Source organism: Heliconius melpomene, chromosome 16 (assembly GCF_056956725.1).
Source record: "Heliconius melpomene rosina isolate 202511_hmr_F chromosome 16, ASM5695672v1, whole genome shotgun sequence".
Classification (NCBI taxonomy): domain Eukaryota; kingdom Metazoa; phylum Arthropoda; class Insecta; order Lepidoptera; family Nymphalidae; genus Heliconius; species Heliconius melpomene.
The window spans coordinates 8520595-8546174 of NC_140404.1; the positions used below are offsets into that span (position 1 = coordinate 8520595).

Here is a 25580-nt window from a genome sequence, read left to right on the forward strand (position 1 = left end):
TAAAAAGTAATTAATTTTAGCAGCCTGCACTATTGCTATATAGCTAAACATAAAACAAAAAAAAAATAACAAAATACAAAACCAAAATTAAGATCTTAAAAAAAGTTATAAAAATTGTAAGCTCAGTTATGGATTCTTTATTACGTATATAAAATATTTTTTCTGTTGAGCTTTATACAAACGTAAGGAATTATTAAAAACATCAAATTCAGATTTTTGCGCTAATTTATTATCAACATTCAAAGTTCTATTAAGTGATGGGTTTAGGCCTCAATTTTTTGTAGCGAACCTCGTTTCTCGGAATTCTTAAAAGTGTTAGTAGATCGCATAAAAAATCCCAATGTGCTTAAGATATACAAGTGTGAAGTGAACGTCGCAAGCCATTGTAACCGAACCTCTTTTAATAAATAATAAACATTAGGAAAGCTACGTCACGCTAAACAAAAAAAACTCGGAATTGGTTAAAATCCACCGTCGTGGCACAAGGGCGTGGCTGTAACGCGACGGTTGCGGGTTCGAGCCCCAATCGAGGAAATTAAATATTTATTTACATTTATATTTTCATTTCTTCGCTCTGGTGTCGAGGCAGAATTTATTTTTTAATTATCGATATAAAATAATAATCGATCAAATTGCATTAATGCATACATATTAAACTACTGTCGTCTCTTTTTTTCTTGCGAAACGTACTAAAATAGAGCAAGATGCAACTACATAAGTGTCATTGTAGCTAATAAAAATAATATGGTTTTTTCTTGAAATTTTCATAAAACTATAAATAATATAGTTTAACTTCTGCATTTACAGTTTAGAATCGCTTTTTCGTTTCATTGGGTGTATAATACAAAAAAGTACGATGTTTGTAGCTTTTCAATCAAATTCGCCTATTCTCGTCTCTTTTTTGTTGTGGTACGTACTATAATAGAGCGAGATACAACTGTGCTAGTGTCGATGTAACTTGATTAGTGCTTACTGCTTACTCTCATGAAACTACGTATGTGAAATAATGGCTATGTGTACAGACACAACCACAACGCAACATGTATGTAGTTTCGAATAACCGCGTAGCTCACAATCACCGCGTAGCTCCGAATCATCACAATCACTAGTTTCGACGACAGCCCGAAACTAGTTATGCCGTGATTTGGCTTGTAAGCAGTTTCTGAAACTAGTGACGCTACGTAACGCCCATGTCTACTTACTGTCTAATAGTCTTTGGTCTTTGTATTTAGGAGGCTATATTTTTAAAATGGCGTCTCACATTAAATAATTTAGAACAACGTAAAGAAAGTGTAGTTTATATTTTGTATAATTATCCATACAATATTTAAAATACACTCAAAATGTGGCACGAGGCGAGAAGACAAGAAAAAATGATTCGTGGGATGATAGTGGATTATCGTAGAAGAGCTGAACGCCGTAAGGACTTCTATGAAAAGATTGTTAGTATTTTATTACTTTTCGATATAAATAGGTGTTAGAAAAGTTTTTTATTGTAATCAAAATTATTTATTTTAGAAAGCTGACCCGACCCAGTTTCTGCAGCTTCACGGTAGAGTATGTAAAATACACCTGGATCCAGCTGTAGCAGCTGCCGGTGAAGGTCCAGCTATAATGTAAGTGTTTATTATGTATTTTAATTATGAAGATTATATATATTTACGTATATTACAAGAAATTAAATATTTTTATATATGTTTTAGGATGCCGTGGCAGGGCGACACCAACAACATGATAGACAGGTTCGATGTTCGTGCTCATCTGGATATAATTCCAGATATAAAAACACCCGAAATACCACCAGAAGATTTATCTCAAGAAGAGAGACAATGCAATTATGAAAGATACAGAATTTTGGCTCAAAATGCTTTTCTAGGAATAAGTAATATAAAATATTTAGTAATTTAAATAAAATGACCTGCTGTGTCCAACATTATAACTTTATGTTATAATTTTATATAATTTTGCAATAAGAAAAGCTAATTTAGTATATGACTAATTAATTTAAAACGATATTTACATAGGTATTGGTATTCTGTACACATGATATAAGTACTTATTATGTATTTAATTAATTATATATAATTGTAGGTGAAGACAAATTTCTTCAACAACTTGCTATTGAAGAGCAATTTGGAGTCACTATTGAAGAGAAAGAAATGCAGAGGGAGAAGTTGAGTGAAAAAAGAGGGACAGGGGCTGCTATAGGATATAATTATAATGAACCCAATCAACCTTCTACTTCTATTGGTATGTATGATACATTTTAAGGTTTAATTGAAAAATATATATTGAAGGAGTTGTGATGTAGTAGCAACTGTCTGATGATAAAAATGGTGCTAAGATCTCAGTTCAAATAATATATTACAATTCAACAATATTTATGTTTTATAAAATGTGCATAGCTATACCTTTAATAATTTAACAAATATAATAGAAGCTATTGTTTAAGATGTAAAGGTGGTATAAGTATTAAAGAGCTGAATTTTTTTTTTGCCTCACACTATTTTAGCATTTTCAGACATTTTTCTATATTATTCATATTTAAAATTAACAGTAATACTTATTACTTATAACAACAACACAGCTTCACACCTTAACCCTAGCGGGGTAGTCAGAGTAAAAAGATTTGAATACAGTCTGAAGCTATAAATACTGTTTTAATTATAGCTGCTCCTGAAGTAAAGAAACCTGAAGCCAAGGATTCCGATGATGACTCTGATGTTGACATGATTGATGTGGATTTAAGTATTGATGTTAATAAGATGGAGGCTTCACAGGTGAAAGCCTTTCATTGATTACATTTGCCTCCTCCCTTATCCCATTCTTACCAGTTTTATGCCTTGAGTGCCAGTCTTATTTTGCCTGCAATGTCTTTGAAACACAAAAAATGTTTATATTTATAAATAAATTCATATTCTGAACATATATTATAAACAGGTTATTGATATTCAGCTATTGTCTGCTGTAGAGAATAAAATGTCTTAACACAATGTTCCCTTTGCCTACCCAAAGAAAGAAAACAAATTCTTTACAACAGCATCTAATAAAATTTGTGGTATAAATGTTGGGTGGAAATGATACTTGAAATTGTTTTTCTTCCTTCCATTACAGGGATATTGTATGTTGAGTAAAAATATTAATTTGTTTATGATATTAAAAGCTTTTCATTATTGTGATATACATTGCATTTTATCAACAAAGTCAGACTTTGAAATGAGCCTTGTAGCTAACAATGGTTAAATTGTAAAGCATGTTGAAGACATTGTAGAGAATTATATTTAAATTATAAGTTTCTCCACTGGTCTTGAAAATGACAGTGCGGAATCACCAATACAGAATAATGTTTTTTTTTACAATGTTGCTCATTTTAATTTTATTTTACAGGCACATGAGTTAAATGCAGTTGGTCCACAATTCGGGATGGCTGGTTGTGATTTATTTTCATTTTTGACGGGAGATGCAGATGATGCTGAACATCAAAAACAATTATTAAGGGAGGAGAAGGAAAAAGCTATGTTCTCTGGAAGAAAGAGTAGGAGAGAGAGACGAGCACACCGGTAAGATAATATGTAATAATTTATAAGCATTTAAGATATATGTATAATTATATATTAGATATGTATTATATATTATTTATTAGAGGTAACCATGCAGGCTGTGCCATGCCTGCATGGTTACCTCTAATGTGATAGTGTCAGCTGTGGGTTCTATTCTGACTCAGGGGAATTACTTTTTTAATTTCTGCACTTTGATAAAAAATTTTGTTTAACAATGTTATACGAAAATTGGGCGTTGCATGGGGAATGGAGTATTAAAACCCTAGTTTCTCTCTGCATACCATGCTATATGTGGGATACAGTAGGCAGGTAAATACATACATATTTTCATTTTCTCGACCTTTTAACAAGAATACGCAATCTCTGGAATATTCGGCGCAAAGTCAGAGATAAAGTGAACACTAAGCTCCCCATATATCACCGTAGGCTGGGGGATATAGTTATACGAAAAATATTTAGATAATGAATATTTTAGATGAAGATAGATAATGAATATTTTAGATGAAAAAGAGAATATTTTAGATGAAGTAAAAGATATTTTTTTTTTTTTGCGTCAAGATACTCCAATCTCTGCTTTCTGTGTGTGAGTGTGGTCGAAACTTGTGGTTGTGACCATTGTGTTAATATACAATATTCTATAATTGCTTAAAATGTGTCAATGGAACTGAATTAGTAATTTTTCCTTATTACCCACCACCATAGTATATCATGGCAAAACAAACTATGGGTTTGATTAAGAGAATAAAAAATAATAATTTCGTTAAAATAGTTTATTTCCTTGAAGCACCTTGCAAATTTAAAATATAATTATCGTTTTAGTGACAAAAAACTAGCAACACGAGTTGTAAGTCCACCCAGCTATGCGGCGCCATCTTCATTTGCACGAGTCAGCCGATCACCAAGTAAATCTCCTTCAAGAAGTCCTTCCCCGGAACATTCTACTATTGAATTTATTACTTCGTTTGGACCTGATGATGATGAGAAACCTCGTGAGTCGCTTTTTTATATGCATTTTAAAGAAGAAAAAAACGATATAAACTGTATTGACTAAAATAAAAGCTTTTAAAATAATTTGAAGCTTATACAGTGGCGTAGTGACGGGCGGGCAATGGGGGTCATGCCTCGGGCACCGCTCATTAAGGGTGCGCCAAATAGTCCGCAAAACTATTTAAACATACATATGAAATTAAATTGTGTTTGCTTGGGGGCCCTGTGAAAATATTATGCCCCGGACGCGAGTTAAGCTCGATACGCCACTGAGCTTATAACGTCTAATGAAATAAATAAAGTAAAACAATTATGCTGATAAAATTTAAGCTAATTGATTTAATAATTAATTTTCTACTACTTTTAATTAATTATTCAGACATAGTAATTAATCTATATATATAAAAGGACTTGTCCTCACTGACTGAGGTAAGACGCACGCACAGCCGTAACCGCTGATGGCAGAAACGTGAAAATTGGGCAGATGTTTACTTTTGTAATCTGGACATCCACTAAGAAGGGATTTTGAAAAATTTTAACCCTAAAGGGATGAAATAGGGGTTGAAAGTTGGTATGGAAAAAAAATTAAATCGGCACCGATTTTTATAAAATTTGAAATTTAGATTTTTAAAAGTATTTAATTGAACACGTGTTTCATCGTTTTCTAGAATTCTCCCCCTAAGGGTGCAAATAAGGGGTTGAAAGTTTGTATGGAAAAATCTTTAAAACACCGCCGATTATTATAAAAATTTTAATTTCGACTCTTAAAAATATTTAATTGAACATGTGTTTCATGGTTTTCTAGAATTCACCTCCTAAGGGTGAAAATAAGGGGTTGAAAGTTTGTATGGAAAAATCTTTAAATCGCCACCGATTTTTATAAAATTTGAAATTTAGACTCATAAAAATATTTCATTGAACACATGTTTCGTGGTTTATAAGAATTCACCCCTAAATAAGCACACGAAGCTGCGCGCGTCCGCTAGTTAATTATAAAAGACAAGGTACTGCGTCGAGTTCCGCTACTTAACACGCAATGCCTCCAACCTGGTTCCCTTTGCCTCCCTATTATGTGCGCGATAAAGCGTGAAGCTAACAAAATAGTTATTATTAGTGTATGTATGTACTTTTTAATTTTAGCACTGCCATCTAGAGCTTTATATGCAGACAAATTGAAGCAAAATTTGAAAAAACCAGACATGCTGTACTCGGAAGCAGTACGGAAATCGTCTTTCAGGTAAATAAAATATTAATATTAAGAAACAGTTTTATCAATAACATATTTAAAAGTATAAAATTGTAAAAGAGACTACTGAAGTTAATTATGCCATATATAATTGTCTATAATAAGTTACGTCGAAATTCTTAACTGCTTGTTACATTATTTAGTATCAGCATTTTCTCTTGTCAAATGCTCATTCTTTGTAATAATAATCTTTGGTTTTCGGAAATTTTTGAAAGTCTCTGTACTGAGATCACTTACCTTCAGGTGACCCGCACGCTCGTTTACGGTAAAAAAAACAAATGGCTTATTGATTGATTAAACTTAAGTTTAAAAATTATTTATTATCTTATTTATTTCTTTTAGTTACTAAAAAAAGGAACTTGATCACTTTATCATAATATTATATGTCTTGGTTTTACTTTGTCATTTAGTATTATTTACTTCTACTAAGGATAACCTTAAGACTCATATTTTTACTATTAACTTACCATTAAAACTTTAAACTAAAAGTCTCTCATAGACATTTATCGCCAAATAAAAAAAGTACTGAACATTTAGTGATTTGCATTTGCGATATTTCAAGAGATAACACTAAATCAACAAAAAAAACAAATATACATACTGTGATTTTTTTCATTTCAGATCACATTCAACAGACAGGATGCGACCTATGATAGGCCCTCGAAGGCCGGACTCGAGATCGAGGTCAAGGTCGAAGTCGAGATCACGTTCCTACTCCCGTTCCCGCTCCAGGTCGAGGTCGCGCACCTCGTATGGGAGGAGGTCAAGGTCGAGATCAAGGTCACGCTCGAGGACATTTAGGAGACGATCTAGGAGCTCCTCTAAGTTGGTACTTTTGATTATAGCACGTGCAGAATTTTTACTTTACAGTTATTACTAATTGTAAATATATTTTTTATTTATGGCACAAATATAATTATTTTTGTTTTGGTTATTTAAATTTTGGAAATATTTTTATAGTGAACAGTTTTTTTGTTTATTTATTTTAATCATATATGCACTGTTTGCAGTCACGCTAGTGGGTTTGCGACCCGTAATAGATCCAGGTCCTTATCAAATGAAAGGTAAGCTAAGTGTTGTTGATATATATTTCATTAAAAAATACCGTTTCATCTGCCGATTTTTAGTGATGGTAAGCAGCATCTACTCAAAATTAAATAAATTTTGATATGTTTGGGTATAAGTTTCATTACATTACTTATTTGTACACTATTATCATGAAAAACATTTTTTTAAAGATTTACATCACATTAAGAATTTTTTTAATATATTTTCAGTACAGAGAAAACTCAAAATAAACCAACAACACGTTACTATGGGAGACGCAAAGAGAATGTATCTTCAAGTGAACTCTCACTCGACTCGGAATCTAGTGAATCGTCTAACGGGGACAAAAATAAGTAAGTATTATTTTATTAATATTTTTTTGATTAAAACCGTATTACGCATATAGCAGGGAAGGCAGAGGGAACCTAATGTAAAGATATTCGACATCGCCCAAATTTGGAGACATTACACATTGACTGACGAAACATAACGCCGAGCTTTCTTCTATTATCAAAGCGAAAAAATTTATGTAAACAATTCCTCCGAGTAGGAAGCAAACCCACAATTGTCGCTTTTTAATCACTCACTGTGTCGCTGCGTCTTCATTTGTGTTATGAGAAAATCACATATGATATTTATGTTATTTGAATATCAAACCGAAAATATTTTTGGTAAGTTATTTGTTTTTGTATGTTCGTTATAATATGTTATATTTATGAGGATTATACTTTTTTGAGATACTCTAAATAAATGGCATATATTATAATAGTCCAATTGGACAATATCTAACTGTAAAATGGGAATGATTATATTTAAATTATTATAATTTCTAAATTCTGTTAGACAAAGCACGGTCCTGAGTTCCGCTACTCAACACGCAATGCCTCTTAAAAATCTTTAAATCTGAATATTTATAAAATAAAATTAAAATAATGAATAATTTTATATTAATAATAATATATTTAATTTAATTTCCAGATCGGCGGTTGGCAATAAATCAAACGCAAACGTGAATCAGTTACGATTAACTGGATCCAGCTCCAAAGTCAGTAAGAATCATTTCTTGTTACACTATGCTTAGCATTACCCGTAGAATGAAGGTTATAGATACGGGATTCAATACCGAAACCTACCATAAATAATAACCATATAAAAATTATAAAAGATATATCGAATATACATATTTGTGAAGAGTTACCTACTGAAACCTACTATGTGGTATAATAGTAACCATAAATAATGATGATTTAAAGTTTAAAAAATATATCTGTGTCTATAATATAATAATTTATTAATATACTAAGCCATCTTGAAAAAACTTTGGACATTGTTCTGAATTTACGTATATTTTTTAATCTTAATTTTTATTCAATTACTTAGCAACTTATGAAGAAGTTTTAGTTACAATTAACAGTCAACATTTGTAATTTAAATGGTTATGTTATAAACTCCTTTAAAATTGATTGATTCTTTAAAAACTATAACATGCTTAAACATAATATAATACTTATATTTGTATAGCTAAATACAAAAATAACTAAAATATTTTTCATATTTTATTTCGACATTCAAAAAGTAACTTTATTTCATGTTATTATCATCTATTTCATTCATAATCAAATCTAAAGTCTAAAGTAGTCAAATCGTTATCTAATTATTTTCTAAAAAAGTTATTTTTTTATATAACTGTAATAATATTATTAATGCAATGATAAGTCCTATTAGTTTTTAGTTGTTTTGTTTACAGAAGTTTAATAATTTTTTTTGTTAATATAAATAATATCGATTGACTATTTCGAATTTTAAGGTAAATAGTAAATGTCAAACATTTATATAAGTATATTTTACAGGGTGCTTCGCGTGAGACACTCTCCATGAAGGAGAAATTAAAAAGGAAAATGCAGGCACAATTATCAAGGCAATGTGAGTTTCAGTACTAATACTTTTACTTACTTCTTTTTTTCAGGTTTACACTGTATCCCACATAGCAGGGTAGACAGAGAGAACCTACTGTTAAGATGCTCTGTTCCCCACTCGTTCGCGGAATTTTCGGCTTACGTTATGTATATAACTTATTAATTATATATCTAATACAATTACTGAATTTATTAGATTTTTTTGGACACAACAAGTGACTTAATATTAGGTTCCCTGCGCTCCTATATGGACTATTAATATAAATTTTATGGTGATGCTAGAGCACCTATTCGAAACGCTCATTTCAAATAATGGCGATTATATTGGAAAAAAAAATAGTGGGCGGCGGTTATTCAGATGACCCATACGCTCGTTTGATATAAAAAAAATAATGTGTCGGTGTGGGGTGTCAGTGCGCGCGGACAAGCGCGCGGAGGCGGAGCGCGTGGAGCGCGAGAGCCGGCGGCAGGCACGCCGCGATGAGGAGATGCGTGAACTCGCCATCAAGCTGAGGCGCAAGTTAGTATACCTTATAAATAGAAATACGCCTTAGTAAAGCTCTTATAATTCGTCGAATATATATATAAACCTACATGGTACGATCGACGAGCAGCCTGAAGTTAGGATTTCTCAATTTTTGTATTATTTTCACAAATACTTGAAATGTTATATTATAGTAATAATGTCAAACATGTATTTTTGATAACTATCTGAATAAGGAACAAATCGTTCTTATTGTTTAATTTAGTCATTGAGATTTGAATCCGATGCTTCTTAATAATTAACAGTAAATGGTACAATGGTATGATTTGGTACATTAATATGAAAAAATACACTACAAACATTTTAAATTTTATTCTCAAATTATTATCATTAATATTGTGTATTGTATGTATGTAGGCAGCGTGAGATGAGACATCAGCAGTATCAACGGTCCAGTGATGATGATTCCGATAAAAGTAGTGATTCTTCCAGGTATATTCTTTTATTTTTAAAAAAAAAACAATATAAGCCTTGTTGTATTCTTTCTTCTGCTCACTATAAGTTGAACACAAATTGTTATTGTATGTTCTTAACACCCTCGTTTTGTTAAGTAAAAATATAGCTTGTTTATAGCATCCCGTAGAGTCGCATATATAACAAGGTAAGCGGCGAAATTGACTGGGGGAAATAAACAACGCTCTTCGTTTTTTTACTAGAGCAAGGCAATGAAAACAATTCCCTCAAGTGGGAATTGAACTCACAACCATCCCATTTACAGTCAGACCTTAACCGACTGTGCAATTTCTTCAAAATATATAAAAAAAACATATAATGATACATAAAAATAATTTCAATTAGCATTGACGTATAGGCATTTTTAAAATACAATTTTTTCAATTACAGACATTCTCCAGCACCTGAGAGAAAGATTGAAAACAGGATTCGATCTAACAGTAAGCAGCCCGAAGAAAAAAAAATTCAAGTTTGGGAATCCAATAAGGAATTATCTCCTCCGAGACCCAAATACATTGAATCAGGTGAAAATTCAAATTACAATAACCGAAGACGCTATGAAAACAGTGGTTATGACAAAAGACCAGAAGACTATAGGGAACAAAGTAATTATCAATATAGAGATAGGTACCCTCATTCTAGAGGCCGTTATGATAATAATGATTACAGTCGTCCAGATAGTTATTATAATAAACAAACTGATAGATACGGGTCAGGGGTTCGAAGACCTTATAGGGGTGGTTATAGGAACCAGAACACAAGGAGCCCTGGACACTACGGCGACGGTCCTTCAAATAGGTTCCGTGATGAAGAAAGTGCGAGAAATAAAGTCAAACTTGTAGATTATTAAATTATATACGCCTTTATTTGGCATTTTGTATATTTAGATAAGGTATAATAAAACATTTATGCTTATATGATGTTTTTTATTGTTGTGATGTGTGTGTATAATTTATACAAAAATATACATTTTTACATAGCTATTTACATTGTTGAAAGTTAATATAAAATGTTATGTATTATTCGTAAAGGCCAGTCGGTCCAGAGGCAGTGTACGACAGTAAACGCAATAAGTTATGGATTCGATTCCCACTCGAAGAAATGATATTTCCTAGCTACAGTAACGCGAGGCAAAGTGCGGCGTTGAGTTCCTACGCAAAGTGGGGAACGGAAGTTTCTTAATGGGAACGGAGTGTCTTGGAACTAGGGTTCCAGGTTCCCTCTATCTACACTGCTATATAAGGGATAAAGCGTGAAGCTAAAAAAATATTACATAAAACTTAAAACAATTTTTAATTATTACTATACATATTTAATGTCACAATCAGTCTGATTTCTCTGCTTTAAACTATTACATAGCAGTAAAATCTCAGTTGGTACTGTCAATTACATAAATTGTACAAAATATAAAGCCATAGAAAAATTAAAAACTTAACAATATATAGGTACTCATTATATTCGACATTATTGAAAAAACAAACGTGTTATTGTATATAGTTAAGTAATTACCGGTTAGACTAAAAAAATGTTACAGAGTTTTAATAGATTCATAGGCGTTAGATGTGGGTGTGTTTATTAGGTGAAAGAACGAATTACAAATATTAATACATTAATTTTAACATCTTAAATATTATCGTGACTAGAGAAATCTAGTCTAAGAAAGATAATTTATTGCAAATTACGATTTTTATCTTTTGTCTAATTTAGAGACATTGTCCATTGAACACTTATTTCGAAGACATGAAAACAAGTTAAATTCAAATTAAAAATCTTAAATAAAAAGAAGTTAAATTGATTTTTTAATTTAAGGTCTAAACCATCGCGTTATAATCCACTGCAGAAAGATGCAGCACGATAACGACGGAACGGAACCAGAAGGACGGAGCCAAACGCTACGGTCTCAGCGTACCTCTTGCGCCTCGTCCACTGACTTCGACCTCTTCATACATGCACTCCAGGGAGTGCTCTCGTTCTTTTAATGTAACCGAGGTCTCCCCCGCCTCTTACCACTTACTCTTCCTTCATAAATCTTTTTAGCCATTCTTCCATCACTCATTCTCTCGATCAGCTAAACTAACTCCGCGTATTGCGCATAATACCCACATTTCACTGCCGTATAAAAGCGTCAGACAGCTATCTAAATACAAATTTAACAACTAAGCTGACATGGCGTCACGGCCAAGTCAATTGGCTGTCAAAGCGGCATGCCACCTCCTACTCGCACACAGGCTGAGTTACCTTTGTAAAGAGATAAAAAATAAAATGATTTGGACAAAATCTATATTATGCTATAGATAATAGAATATTATTGTTCTATATTTTCACTAATCACTAATCACTTAGTGTGTCAACGTCTATATCTTCGTTGTCGTCGTTGGCGGTGGTGTCCGGGTCTCTGGCCGCGGCTGTACCTGAACGACCCTCTTTTGTATGACGCCACTTCATTCGTCGATTTTGAAACCAGACTTTTACCTGAAATATAAATATTGATTAAAATCATCATAAACATACGCGCAAATGATTTTGTACGTGCTCTATGAAAATTATGCGGAAGGTGTAGTCTGAAATTTAGTTCCTTTTTTAAGGTTATTAAAATATCAGTTTCTCGTTGTGTCCCACACATAATAGGGTAATCAGAGAGAACCTACTGTTAAGACACTCCGTTTTCCATTTTCCGCCGAATTCTAGCCACCGCAGCTTTCCGCGTTGAGTAGCGGAACTCAACACCGCGAATTGTCTCGATACAAGTTGTAGTTGTCGCGAATAAATGAAAATATACATTTAATATTTCATTTCCACAGTCGCGTTCACTCACACTTGGGCCTCTGCGCCACGACTAGCCTCAATGTAGGTAGATGATATCTTAATCAACTAAAATGGGTGAACAATTATTTTAAGTTTAACAATTATATACCATTTTAACAAGAAATATACATAGACAAATAAATATAAATTCTAATTCAAATTATTCTGTTGTCTAAGTAGGGAGTAGGCCTAAAAGTTAAACATTTAGTATTTTACCTGAGCATCAGTTAGGCCTAGCGTAGCTGCCAATTGTCGCCTATCCGGCTTAGTAATATATTTTTGTATTTGAAATCTTCTTTCCAAGCCTTTTCTCTGTAAATTACTAAAGACAGCCCGTGACCAGGATCGTTTTCTCTTCCCGCTCGAGGACACGTCGCAGCGAGGCGCGGACTGCGTTGGAGACGACGTTGGTATAGGTAGGCGGTACACGGCTAGAATCAAATAGTAAAAGTAAAGAAATATTCTTTAGTATATTTTTATTATCAGCTTTACGCTGTATTCCGCACACTGCAGAGGGAACCTAGTGCTAAAACACTACGTTCTCTATTTTCGGCCGTATTTTATAGATATTACGTATTGAGTGGTGGAATCCACGCTTTACACCGTAACCAGAGTAAGAAAATGAAAATATGAAAATTTGCACTGAGACGTTGTCCCCCTTCTCCTCATCACAATTTTTCCGTAATGTTTCAAAGGTTGTCTGGTAGAGATTGCTTAAAGCAATAAGACCGCCTTTACATACATGTTTTTCTTTCTGTTTTATTTGTGTTGTTCTTTCTATATATTTCTTTTATGTGTGCAATAAAGTATATTCTATTCTATTCTATGAAATATTTAATATCCTCGAGAGGGAATCGAACCCACAACGCACAACCTGTCGCTTTTACAAACACACGCTTATGCCTCTGCGACACGACGGGTCTCCTCTAATCTGGATTCCTGTATACATACACCTTCATAACAGTGATTTTATGACTATATTTATTATTCGTTTTCGTTATTGAAATACCTAGTAAATATCGGCTTAAAAAATTACTAAAGATTGGCCGTTTTGTAATTTTTTCGCTTAATAAATGTTATCGCACCTTTTTGACAAACAGCGACACCGGGTGTGAAGGGAAGAGGGTACTCTTTTTTATCAGCTTCACCCTGTAGCCCGCATGTAACAGGATAGAAAGAGGGAGCCTAGTGTTAAACACTCCACTATCCGTCGAATTCTGCAGGCATTTCGTCTGAACATCTACAGGTAGTATTAGTTCAGGAAAAAAACAGCGGTTAAATCCTAAAAAATATGCTAAGCCTGAATTCACACAGCCTGAAGTCACAACCGACACTAATTTAACAGTATTTTATTGAAACATGTATTAATCCGATTTAATTACTTACTAACTTAACAAGGGGTATGAGGGTATTTACTTATATAAAATTTATATTAAATCGTTAAATAAATTGTGTTGGGAACTATTATTTATATTTATAGTTTATTAAATATATGTCACTTATATATTTCAATATTGTTATTTATTTATCATTTATAAACTTAATACGTACATTTCATAGAATTTATAAATTTTATAGTAAGTATTCGTATTTAACGAGGTAAATTTATATGAAAGCGCCCGCAGCCGTCGTCTGAACCGGTAGGGAGTTATAATATTTACTTCTACCCTCTTGTCGACGACATATTTTATAACACAGTCGACGCTTGCCACTCGGTGCGCTTTATATACGTTCCATTGTTTTCTCAGTTATTTGTTAATATTAGTGTAATTATCGTGTTCCCTTTTACATATATGTTTGTGATTGACTTTTCTATAAACTGTGTGATGATTTACTATTTGTGTTCAAACTATATGTACTTTAAAATGGCGTTGAATATACTGTGTTACCCGTGAGTAGACTTTTTATTATTAACTACAATTGTATTAATAATTGAGTCCAGTCGTGGCGCAGGGGCACAAAGGGGCACAAAGACTCTGGTTCCGCCACTCAACACGCAATGCCTCCAGATTTCGGCGGAAAGTGCGGAATGGAATTTCTTAACACTAGGTTCCCTCTGCCTATCCTGCTGTGTTCGGGATACAGCGTGAAGCTATATTTTTCATTTATAAATTGTACTCTATATGTTATTCTGATGTCTAAGCTACTAAGCTTACTGCAGAATTGGATCTAAATCCGTTCAGTAGTATTTGCGTGAAATTGGAAGAAACATTAGGTAATTCTCAAAAACTTTTATACTTGTAATATTAGTATGATTTCATTAGACTTATATTAAACAAGTATTTTAATATCGCTTTATTTAAAGAAACAGCCGTTATATATAAGACATTTATAAGTTAAATAAATTATAAGCAAAAAATCATTTTTAGAAAAAGCTTTTATTTAAACGCCCTAAAAAGGAAAAAATAAAATTTGTCTTTTAAATTTTAACTATCAACTCATAACCTCATTGTACACAATTTATATGATCATAAAAGCTTGTCGCGCGATTTACTTGTGTAACTAAACTAGTACTAATTTAATTATGTAATATCTGCTAAGCTTAAATCTTTAAAGTTTCAATTTAATTAAATATTTATTAACGCGACATTGATTGTACGGAAATCGAAGTAGATAGTAATCTACTTCAAACGTATATAAATATTTAAAAATACAAACTTTAATTTATCTAATATATATTTAATATAATAAACATACTCTGACGTTAGTTATCCTCACATGGAAATCTTGATAAATACGGAGGCATTTTTTTAATAAGCTTTCCTTATTTCTCATAATATAAGAAGCAGGTACTTATGGGTAAACTTATTACTTATTAAAAATATAATGATATATTGCTTGAATTTTACTGTTATAATCAATGATATAAACTTCAATTTTACTGTTAATTTACATGGCTTGAAAGAAAATTATAAAATGATAAAAAATATCTTTTTACTGCTCATTTCTAATATTAGCCTCAATTCTTACATTATTTACGTTTTTGTTTTTTTTTTATTATAAAGCGGTACATAGTAAATTTTTTTATCTTCAATATGAAAATTTCACCCACCACTACTTTTAAATCCATTAATACCTATATCCAATATCTCAACAAAATAACTTACCAGACGTAGGCCTCAAGGCGGGATGTAAATGTGCATATGGTAAGGGTAATTGCAACTGTAACAGTGGAGGCTCGTCTCTACAGCACCTGTAGAGCGCTGCAACACACCCCGCGCACGGAGGTTCCTGGCTCTGTGGCTCTGGTACGTGGTTACTGGACGACGTATCATTATTCCCAAGTATGCTGTCCACACTGAACTTCAACTTTGATGCGTTTACATCCCCACTGAGGGAAGTCATAACAAAAATTTAAAACAAAATCATATATCAAACCGTCCGTGACGAGCGCGACTGAAAAACTGAGCTTCGTGTGCCGTTATCAGTCCGCGAGTCGGCGCAGGCGCAGGAGGTGGGCGTGTCTAAGGAAATGTCGACATCTGATTGGTTGAACCGCGCTGGGCGTTGCGCTTGCGCCGCAATGGAGTGGATTCGAAATTCGAACGGCCGATGTTAGAAACACTGCAGTTGTTTACAATAAACTGACTCCTTAATGTGTTTTATATGACTTTGCAACTTCAATTTAATTTTATTACCGCTAAGCTTGCGTCATGTAATAGTGGGGCTAAGCGTTACATATCTATGGTAATGTAAACTTGCTTTCCATTTAACATTATAATTACAATAGATAGAAAACAAGCATTTACACTGTACAAATTTATAAAAAAAAAACAGCTTCACGCTGTATCCCGCACACAACATAGCAGTCGAAGTGAATCTTAACACTTTAAGACACTTCGTTTCCCATTTTCCACCGAATTCTGGAGGCATTACGTGTTGAGTGGCGGAACTCAACGCCGCAATTTGCCTCAACACCAAAGCGCAAAAATAAATTCTAAATTTAAATAAATACCTACTTAATTTTCTCGAGTGGGGGTCGAACCCACAACCAGTCACGTTTACAGTCCCACACTTAGGTCCCTGCACCACGACTGGCCTCGCAAATACATATTTATTTGTGCTTTTTTAAATATATACCTACATCAAGAATATTTATATGTATAATAAAGTGGTATTAAATTAAGTAAATACTAAAAGTAATTGATCTTTCGTTGGCAAATGAAAAATGTTTAGAAGTGTTTAATGGGCCGTTTAAATATGTAATGGAATACTTAAATAACAGCACTGCTAATGTTATACATAAATCTCTATTAGCTATTGAATGTTTCATGTTAGAATTTTACATCCGCGTGTAGATTTTTTTAACATTACTGAAACATGCTGAAATACTTTTTTTATTTTACCTTGTATATAACAAGTAGGCAGGTAAAAAGGCAGTACGTACCTATCCATCCCATATATGTTTAGCGATTTTCAGTAATTTTTGTTTTTTTTGTAAAAAACTGTATTCTTGAAGAAAGTTGTTGTGAATCTTATCCCCAATATAACCCCTCAATAAATTTTGAGGGGTTATATTGGGGATAAGGGGTTTAAAATCTTTTTTTCATAGTAATAAATATAATTTATAGTAATGTATATACAGGGTGTCCCAGGAGTCAACGATAAAACGAAACCAGGTGATAGACCAAGTCGTGACAGTTATGAGAAAAATATAAAAAAAAAATCTTTGTCATGTATTTTTCATATTATATTGATTTTAAAAAATATCGGAAAAACCGACACCTGTGATGGTTTTTCAAGTCCCAGGACTACAAATATTACTCTTTCTTAATTTTTTTTTCTGTAATGTAATCATGAGTAACCCTTCTGTGAGTTACAGTTTAAGATTTAAACATACCTGCATCAGTTTTCAATAAAATGTGGTGTTTTTGCCAAACATTAAATTCAAAATATTTACTACACCCAACATTAACCGACTGTACTATAAAAAAAATGTACTACACTGTTTATGCAAGTAACTTTTAAAGTTGGCGCATTTAATCTGGATTCCAAAATGGTACAACACTTGCTGGATTACTTCTTTGTTGAAGAGAGAAAAATCTAAATACACGATAATATAGAGAGTATATATCTATACTTTAATATAATAAAGCGGAAGAGTTTGTTTGTTTGTTTGTTTGTTTGAACGCTAAGATCTCTGGATCTACTGGTCCGATTTTCATTGTTTTTGTTTTATATGAAAGCTGCATTCTTCAGAAGTGCTATAGGCTATATAACATTACATTACACATATAAACTAATATATTTTAAAGTACATTCTAATTTGACATGCAATTTATTCTGCCATCTTAATAACAACCGTCGCGTCGCTACGCAACCGTTACCGCGACTTTTTGATATTCATCCTTATGAAAATAAATATAATAGTCACATTTAGCATTTCATCTAGATTGAAATTATAGTTTACTGTATAACATTCTACGAGATAATTAAAAAGATATCACTGATTCGGAATGACCTAGCCTTCGGGCAGCATAGTATGAGTACCTATGACCGACGCGAACGGGCAGATGACGTTGATGGTTTTATAAATTTTCATACATTTTTGAACTTTATTTGCTGTTTATAATTAATTTAAAATACGCTTTGGTTCTCTGCTTATTTTATTTGATATTGTTGGCAAAAAATATTTTTAGGTAGTTTTTTGGTACGGGTTCTAGGTTCTAGGTTCTAGGTTCTAATATTAAGAATATTTTTTAGTTACTTTTACTTCTTATGTTGGTTTTCAATTTCTCAGATACTTTTTCTAATAATATGTCTCTAATTATTATTCTTTTTGATTATTTAAGCTTATATTCTTACTAATTCTATTGAAAACTAAAAATATATTTAATAAATATTCTTATAGTTTAAGCAGGCGTAGCCGCGTCTGGGTTCACTAGTATATATATATAATTCATAGTAATGAATATATATTATAAGATAATTTCTTAAGATTTTTAATATCTTAATTTATCTAGACTATTTTTACATTATCTTCCTCAGTTTTACTCTAAAACAACAGTAACATTTCTAAGTGTAAAGAGGGCGTCATCAAATCTCTCCGCCTTTATGATAACCTACCTAACCTACTGTAATTACCTAGCTTATAGTTTTTTATGAATCTATTTATTTGGCCAGTCTAATTACCATTTAGTAGATAAGACAAAAAACGCCTTACCACCCAAGTTCATTTATTTACCAAATCCTAAAACAGTGAAGCACACTCACTAACGGATTTTATACGACCAAACTTAATGTAAAACCTATCAAATGCTCCAATCTTTAAATACCTGATATATCGTTCCATTCAGGAACAAGTGTTGGCTCTAAAATCGATTACGGTTTAGTTTATTTTGCTTGTCAGAACCACCTGTGGTTCGTCCGCGCTCCGATATAGATGCAATCGTTACATCGAGAGCCGCGTGCCATTGTTTACTTAATACAATTACCGGTGTGGAAGCGCCGAAGTTTATATTTATAAGTAATAAAATTTTACCGTACGTAGATACCTCTATAAACAGATATACTAACTCATCATTTTATATAGTTTTTATTAGGTAAATAAATATGGCTGGAGGAGGAGGCTGGTCGTGACGCAGGGCACAAAGTGTGACTGTAAAACCGACTAGTTGTGAGTTCGATCCCCACTTGAGGAGTTGAAATATTTATTTAATTTATATTTCCACTTCTTCGTTCTGGTGTCGAAGTAAAGCTGGCCACTCAACACGCAATGCCTCCGTAATTCGCCAGAAAGTGGGGAACAGAGTATTTTAACACTAGGTTCCCTCTGCCTACCATGCTATGTTCGGGATAAGGCGTGAAGCTGATTTAATTTTTTTAATATGCGCACTTACACTAAACTTAATGTTATCAAAAATTGGATATTATCACCGTAGCGACCAATATAGCTTCACGCTGTTTTCGGCGCATAGCAGACTAGCCAGATGGAACCTGGGAATCTTTTACATTTAGACTATAGGGACTAAAAGTGCCTAAATCCTAATTGCCAACTGCCATATAGAATAAAACATATTATACAATTTATATGCCATTAGAGAGGCCTATATCCAGCAGTGGACGAGGACGATGATGAGGATGATGATGATGATACAATTTGTATTAGGTACATCATTTTTTTAATTATTTTTATTAGGTACATGTGAACTACAATATAAAATTTATCAAAAATATCTTTATATTATTTACGAAACACATCCATAAAAATTATACACCAAAATCAATCCACAATATATTTAGTAAATATTTGATAATTTAAAATTTAACGCACAAATAATCGAGATTCGCAAGTGGCAAGACTGTAAATCATACTTCCCAGCTTGGTAAGAGCATTTGGAGTAGGTACCACGGCAGACGAGAACCGGCAGAATGCAACGCGTAAACCAACGTCAATGGGATCAAAAGATTTGCCACGAAACGTATTGCAGCCACACGCGTGAACGTTCAGGGCAATCGTGAATTATAACTATAATCATTTACTTTCCAATATTCCAATATATCACTAATTTTGCTCATATTTTTATTATAAATCAGCTTTACGCTGTACTCCGTATAGCAGGGTAGGTAGAGGGAACCTAGTGTTAAGACAACTTACGTACCCCAGTTTCCACGAGATATTACGTCTTTAGTGGCGTAACTCAACGCCGCTATTTGCATCGACACCAGAGTGGAGAAATTCAAATAATAAATATTTACGATTATTATTATCTTATAATGACTTTTCTATTGTCCATAAAATCAAAATCCTAAGATATATTGAAAACAGTAGGTAAGTTTCATTAAAAAACGTGGCCATAAATGCCAAATCAAATGGATTTATCACCTTGTGAATGTTTGATTCGACAAACGGGTGCATTCACGGCTTCTTTGCTATTTCGATTCAAATGACTTTCCGGAAATCGCTGTTTGACAAGATTTATTATATCTTAGGCTGATCACATACAAGGTAATAAGAACCATTACTATAAATTATATAATATAATTCAATAATATACATTACGGTATATTTAACTAAAATATTGGTAAAATGTTATACTAACAGTTAATCAAATTAAATTATTATAACAACTACAAGTATTTTTGGGTTCAATAGTATAACAACTACAAGTATTTTTGGGTTCAATAGTATACTAGCTCAATTAAATTATAATTTAAATTATATAAAAAATACACTTATTGGTTTTTGTAACTAGAACAGAAGACATCTAGATTTTAAAAATTAAACATATTTTGTAATCAACGGCATTCATGGAGTGAATGAGTGAGAAATGAATTCATATTTCACAATTCAAGTATCTACTTACAAAATGAATAAAATTATTAAAGTAAAGTAGTTTTAAAGCTTATATCATAAAAACTTTGCAATTAAAAACCTATTAAGTAATATTCTACTTCCAACCAGCAAGGGTTTCATCAACTATCTCCATCTTAATACCAGTTTTCGATCACCGAGATACCCGCTACAATTAGGCCATCCAAACGTGAAGTAGCTGGGTCAACAAATAAAATAACATCCTCCTTGTCCGACGCCGGGACTCCGGGAGCGACGCCCGTTCGTCATTCACTCTCATATGGTTTTATTTATAATTGAAGTTTTATGGTACTTCCTAAATAGATTTATTGACATCGTATTCGTAATGTAGGATATGTGAATTTAGATAAAACTTTATTAATAGATAAGTTTGAGTTTCGGGAACGTTGAAGTTAATCTGTTAATCTACCAGGAGGTTATACAACTAGGAAGTTATGTTTCCTACTATCATCATCAGCTCAGTATAGTCGTCAGATGATGACCACAAAAAGCAAAAGTCTAACGATATTATTATAAGAAATGATATGAAACGCATAGTAGGTATAGTAGGCCTATAAAATTTGAGGGTTTCGTTTTGACAACAGATTTTGACTTGGTAGTAATGGGACCAATGGGAAAGTAAAACAAAATCGATTTACAAATGACAATTGTTATCGAATATAGAAGAAGATTAAAATACAAATAAACGAAGTATTTTAAAATAATTATTACCTGCTATTTATACCTGTTATTTTATACCCAAAAATCTAATATTTCTAAATATCACATAGGTGACATATTATTACAAGGATCTCTACAGCACTACATCATCTACATTCTACATCCATATGTAATTCTAGGTTCTACATTCTTTAGATAATTTAGTAGTAAAATCTCAATAACTGAAATAATCTATCCGATATAATATATCCTAAATATGCAAAAATATCGCAATTAAAAACGATACATCTTAAAATAACATAACAAATCGTTAAAGCTAATAAAATAAAAAGAAACTAAGTTGAGCCTCCAAAAAGAAAATCTTTTTATTACTAAATCGAATAAAAGGCACAATCAATTAGTAGGTATCTTAGCGTTATATATATAAATCTTTTGTTAATATTGGATGTCTGTGTCACCATAAATATTAAATATCGACGCTGTTAAAAATATCCTCTTACAGTTTACGAGAGCGCTCACGGACATGTTTACGTACGGGAGGAGGCAATCAATTGACTTTTTTCGTTCATTCTACATATTTATGTATATTTTTTCTTATACACGAACGCTTTCTCGATATGCATATCATTCGAGATTTTACCCTGTAATGTTTTATTGGTGTTCAAATAGTTGTAAATCGATATCATTATCGTATGTCAACTTGTGCGTTTTTGAAATGTTTTTATTGAATTTTGATATTTGGTACTTAAAGTAATATAAAATTTCTGAAAAACTAAATTTATTTTACAGGTTGATTGGTAGATAGATAAAAATGACTCAGAACAGAAGACAGAGGGACATTTCTAATATTTTTACTGTACATAGAATGCTTTAAAATTTAACGGTAAGTTTCCTAGTTATCATTCACTTCATCATTCGTAAATACTATGGGCTTGCAGTAAAATGGTTAAAAATAACTACTTCGTGAATTTTTTCACCAATTATTGGTATTTTTATATTCTCTGATGTATTATATTATTCACTAGTGGGCCCGTGCGGGGCCACGCCCGCTTGAAATAGAAATATTAATAAATAAATTGAAAAGTAAAAAATCAGTCAATTCAGTAAAACAGTTGTATAAAATAACTGTTACGGCAATTAGCAAATATGTCGAACTGAGTACTTTAAATTCACATAACTTTTTTATTTATGAACCTATTGTAATTGTTCGGAAGCTTGCTAGAATCCAATAGTGAAAACCGCATCTAAATCGGTTAAGTTGATTCTGAGATTAGCTATTACAAACGCACAGACTACTCGAGTACTCTTTTTGTCAGACAAAACTATATATAAAAAAATAAAAATCTCTACAGAATCTAATTTTAAAATTCTACATAATTTGAAGGTTTAAGATATTGCTGGACCTATTAATCCAATTTTATGTTACTTTAAAAAAATATATAATTCGATATCAAAATTTAGCAATAACGATACTTTAGACAAGCATTGAGCTAGCAAATCTATTTTAATTGTATAACCGACAAACCACGTAACTAGCAACCTGGTTCATATTCATCACATTTCTCACCTTTAACTCACATATTGTAACTAAACAGAGCCCAAAGGGCCTTTAAACAGCTCTATAAATCTCTCCGCCGCCTACGACCTCTCGAGCACGTATTAATATTTAATTGTAGACGCGATATCATCAAACGGCGCATAACTAACTGTTAATAAAGTGTATTGTTGACGTGAATTATCTTCATAAGTATACCGAAGGGAACTGGCTCGAATACGGCTGGGGGGCTATTTTGTAATGGGTGATAGTTTTGTACTAACAATATTTATGATGTTGACGCTACTCAATTCAGCGGAAAAGGGGGAACGGAGAGTCTTAACACTACGTTCCCTGTGCCTATCCTACTGAATGCGGCATACAGTTTGAATAATTATGAGGATTCTCGTCGTGATGTGCTGCTCAATGAGGTCGTAAAAGCTTTCTGCTACTCACATTGTGTTGGCTGTAGTGATCTTGAAGAGAAAATAAAACATTTTTTGAACTACTTTCTTAAATAAACAACAAAAACTTTTTAAATCTATTTTTATCATTGCTTTTATTTTGTCAGAAATTTTATCTATTACAATTTTTATCTTTATCTACATATTATAATTGCAAACGCAATATACATATATTAGACAATCCCAGGCGAAGAAATGAAATAATTTAATATTTTCATTTCTTCGCTGTGGTCTCCGCACTTCTGTCGGCAATGTGCAGTGTTGAGTTCCACCACTTTACACGCAATGGATCCAATTCGGTGGAAAGTGGGGGTGTATGCTAGACTCCCTCTGCCTGTCCTGCATATGAGATACAGCGTAAAACTTACAAAAAAGTAATACATTTTATATCTACGAACGAAAATAACGAACGATGCTTCAATAGTCAAGGCATTATCACTTATAGTATGTCGCCCGGGGAAAAGCTCGAATCCAATAAACGCAATAAATAACAGCATCGTGGTGAACACCACGGATCCCATAACAGCTTATACAGCTTATACAGCTCATATTATGTTCATACATACATAACAATCATAAAAAATAAATAATTACACCGATAACCGTTCATCATGTTTATTAGTTCCGATAAATAACACGAACTATGGAACTTGATCGACAAACGTGCTGTGTATTTATTGTAATTAGTCGCGTCTCGTGTGGCGCGCCCGTCAAATACTTAAACTGTTATTAAGAACTAATAATATTTGCATAATCTTATTTTATTACCAGCCAGTTGGTGCAGGGGTGGAAAGTGTGACTGTAGGCGACTGGTTGGGGGTTCGATTTCCACTAGAGGAAATGAAAAAAATATTTAAATTCATATTTCCATTTTGTCGTTCTGACGTCGAGGCAAAACGTTTGAGTTCCGCCTCTTATATTCGACGGAAAGTGGAAAACAGAGTGTCTTAACACTAGCCTGATGTGTGCGGGATACAGCGTGAAGCTAACGTATTTTATTTTACATTTTATAACGTTCGTCCATGAAATTTAATATCAATCGTTAGGAGAATTAGCTCGATATGTAGATTTTTATAGAAACAGCTAATATGTAAATGGCGTTTATTTCTATCAATAATGTTATGATTTATGTTCATTATCTTCCAATACGCCATTATGAGTTTTAAAATTCTATAGTTTTATGAGTTTTTTATTGCTGAGATTTTTTGGAGAACCATCGTCATAGTTTAATTACCAATATATTGGCATATTTAACGATTATTGGATTTGAATTACTTATTTCGTAATAGATTTTTCTATTTGTTTTTTATGTTATTTTCTTTAAGTAAACTAAAAATATATATATATATTTTAATCTAATGTCAGAAGCTTTTTTATTAGATTATATTTCTATTACTTATATAAAAAAAGATTTATGTGATTTGGTTTGCATTTTCGTAAGAGACTTATGAGTCCAAATAATATGTTTTTGTAAGAGACTTATGTACAAGTAGACATAGCACCGAATAAGTTTGTTTTTTTCAGCTTCACGCTGTATCCCGCACACATCAGGGTACGGGTGTTGATTAGTGAAACTCAACGCCGCACTTTGCCTCGACACCATTGGGAACCAAACCCACAACCTGTCGCGTTTACATCCACACTTTGTGCCCCTGCGCCACGACCGGCCTCACCGAATAAATATTTGTTAATAAATTATCTCACACAAATTAAATGAAAATTCTCAGGAAATTCAATAGCTAAATCAAAATTAACATATTAATGAGTTATTAAATCAACAAAATGTCTTTTTAATATACATTAAAATCCCATATTGGAAAGCAGTTAATCAGATATCGCAAGAGATATTGAACCGTTACGTCAAACCAGCGCCGTAATCGCCAACTAGTTGTTAGCGAAATATATGTATATATATAAAAAAAAGGCACAAAGGTTATACGTGTGTAAATCACAATAAAAGTCTGGAGAGACGCCTGAGAGGCCGCGGAGGCTGGAGACGAATTATGATTGCCGCGGGATGGCTGTAAAGTACGCTAAGGTGTGCGCACTA

The 25580-nt window shown here is 32.6% G+C and overlaps 3 protein-coding genes across 5 annotated transcripts in view; 2 read left to right on the top strand and 1 right to left on the bottom strand.

Moving 5' to 3' along the window:
* Positions 1 to 1202: 1202 nt before the first annotated feature.
* Positions 1203 to 10668, top strand: LOC146530921 (uncharacterized). 3 transcript variants are annotated; one of them, XM_085199692.1, is made up of 16 exons: positions 1203 to 1442; positions 1519 to 1616; positions 1704 to 1882; positions 2092 to 2250; positions 2671 to 2780; positions 3388 to 3560; positions 4380 to 4549; positions 5688 to 5784; positions 6415 to 6618; positions 6804 to 6857; positions 7071 to 7193; positions 7819 to 7885; positions 8691 to 8763; positions 9171 to 9276; positions 9658 to 9732; positions 10144 to 10668. In XM_085199692.1, exons 1-16 carry the CDS (start codon positions 1344 to 1346, stop codon positions 10601 to 10603), a joined length of 2247 nt encoding a protein of 748 aa, XP_085055818.1. In that variant the 5' UTR covers positions 1203 to 1343; the 3' UTR covers positions 10604 to 10668. The 3 variants fall into 3 exon arrangements, with proteins under 3 accessions (XP_085055818.1, XP_085055819.1, XP_085055820.1); XM_085199693.1 differs by lacking the exon at positions 6804 to 6857; XM_085199694.1 differs by lacking the exon at positions 1203 to 1442 and having other exon boundaries at positions 1704 to 1742.
* Positions 10669 to 11460: 792 nt separating this feature from the next.
* On the bottom strand, positions 11461 to 15949 carry LOC146530922 (brain-specific homeobox protein homolog). The gene is made up of 3 exons (XM_085199699.1): positions 15666 to 15949; positions 12775 to 12989; positions 11461 to 12225 (listed from the first exon to the last, which is right to left on the bottom strand). The coding sequence occupies exons 1-3, from the start codon at positions 15901 to 15903 to the stop codon at positions 12085 to 12087; spliced, it is 594 nt and encodes a 197-aa protein (XP_085055825.1). The 5' UTR covers positions 15904 to 15949; the 3' UTR covers positions 11461 to 12084.
* Positions 14311 to 25580, top strand: part of LOC146530923 (uncharacterized) — a 38705-nt gene continuing 27435 nt past the window's right edge. The window contains exon 1 of the mRNA XM_085199698.1: positions 14311 to 14449. Coding sequence (XP_085055824.1) covers positions 14352 to 14449 — 98 coding nt within the window. The 5' untranslated portion in view covers positions 14311 to 14351. The remainder of the gene's footprint in view (positions 14450 to 25580) is intronic.

Bases quoted from the DNA above. Each gene is read 5' to 3' on its own strand.
- LOC146530922 (XM_085199699.1), bottom strand. From the start codon at position 15,903: ATGACTTCCCTCAGTGGGGATGTAAACGCATCAAAGTTGAAGTTCAGT. The intron at 12,990-15,665 runs GTAAGTTATTTT...ATTTGATTCTAG, and splicing joins CGCCTTGAGGCCTACGTCTG to CCGTGTACCGCCTACCTATA. The intron at 12,226-12,774 runs GTAAAATACTAA...TTTATATTTCAG, and splicing joins TAGGCCTAACTGATGCTCAG to GTAAAAGTCTGGTTTCAAAA.
- LOC146530921 (XM_085199692.1), top strand. From the start codon at position 1,344: ATGTGGCACGAGGCGAGAAGACAAGAAAAAATGATTCGTGGGATGATA. The intron at 6,619-6,803 runs GTTGGTACTTTT...CACTGTTTGCAG, and splicing joins CGATCTAGGAGCTCCTCTAA to TCACGCTAGTGGGTTTGCGA. The intron at 7,194-7,818 runs GTAAGTATTATT...TTTAATTTCCAG, and splicing joins TCTAACGGGGACAAAAATAA to ATCGGCGGTTGGCAATAAAT.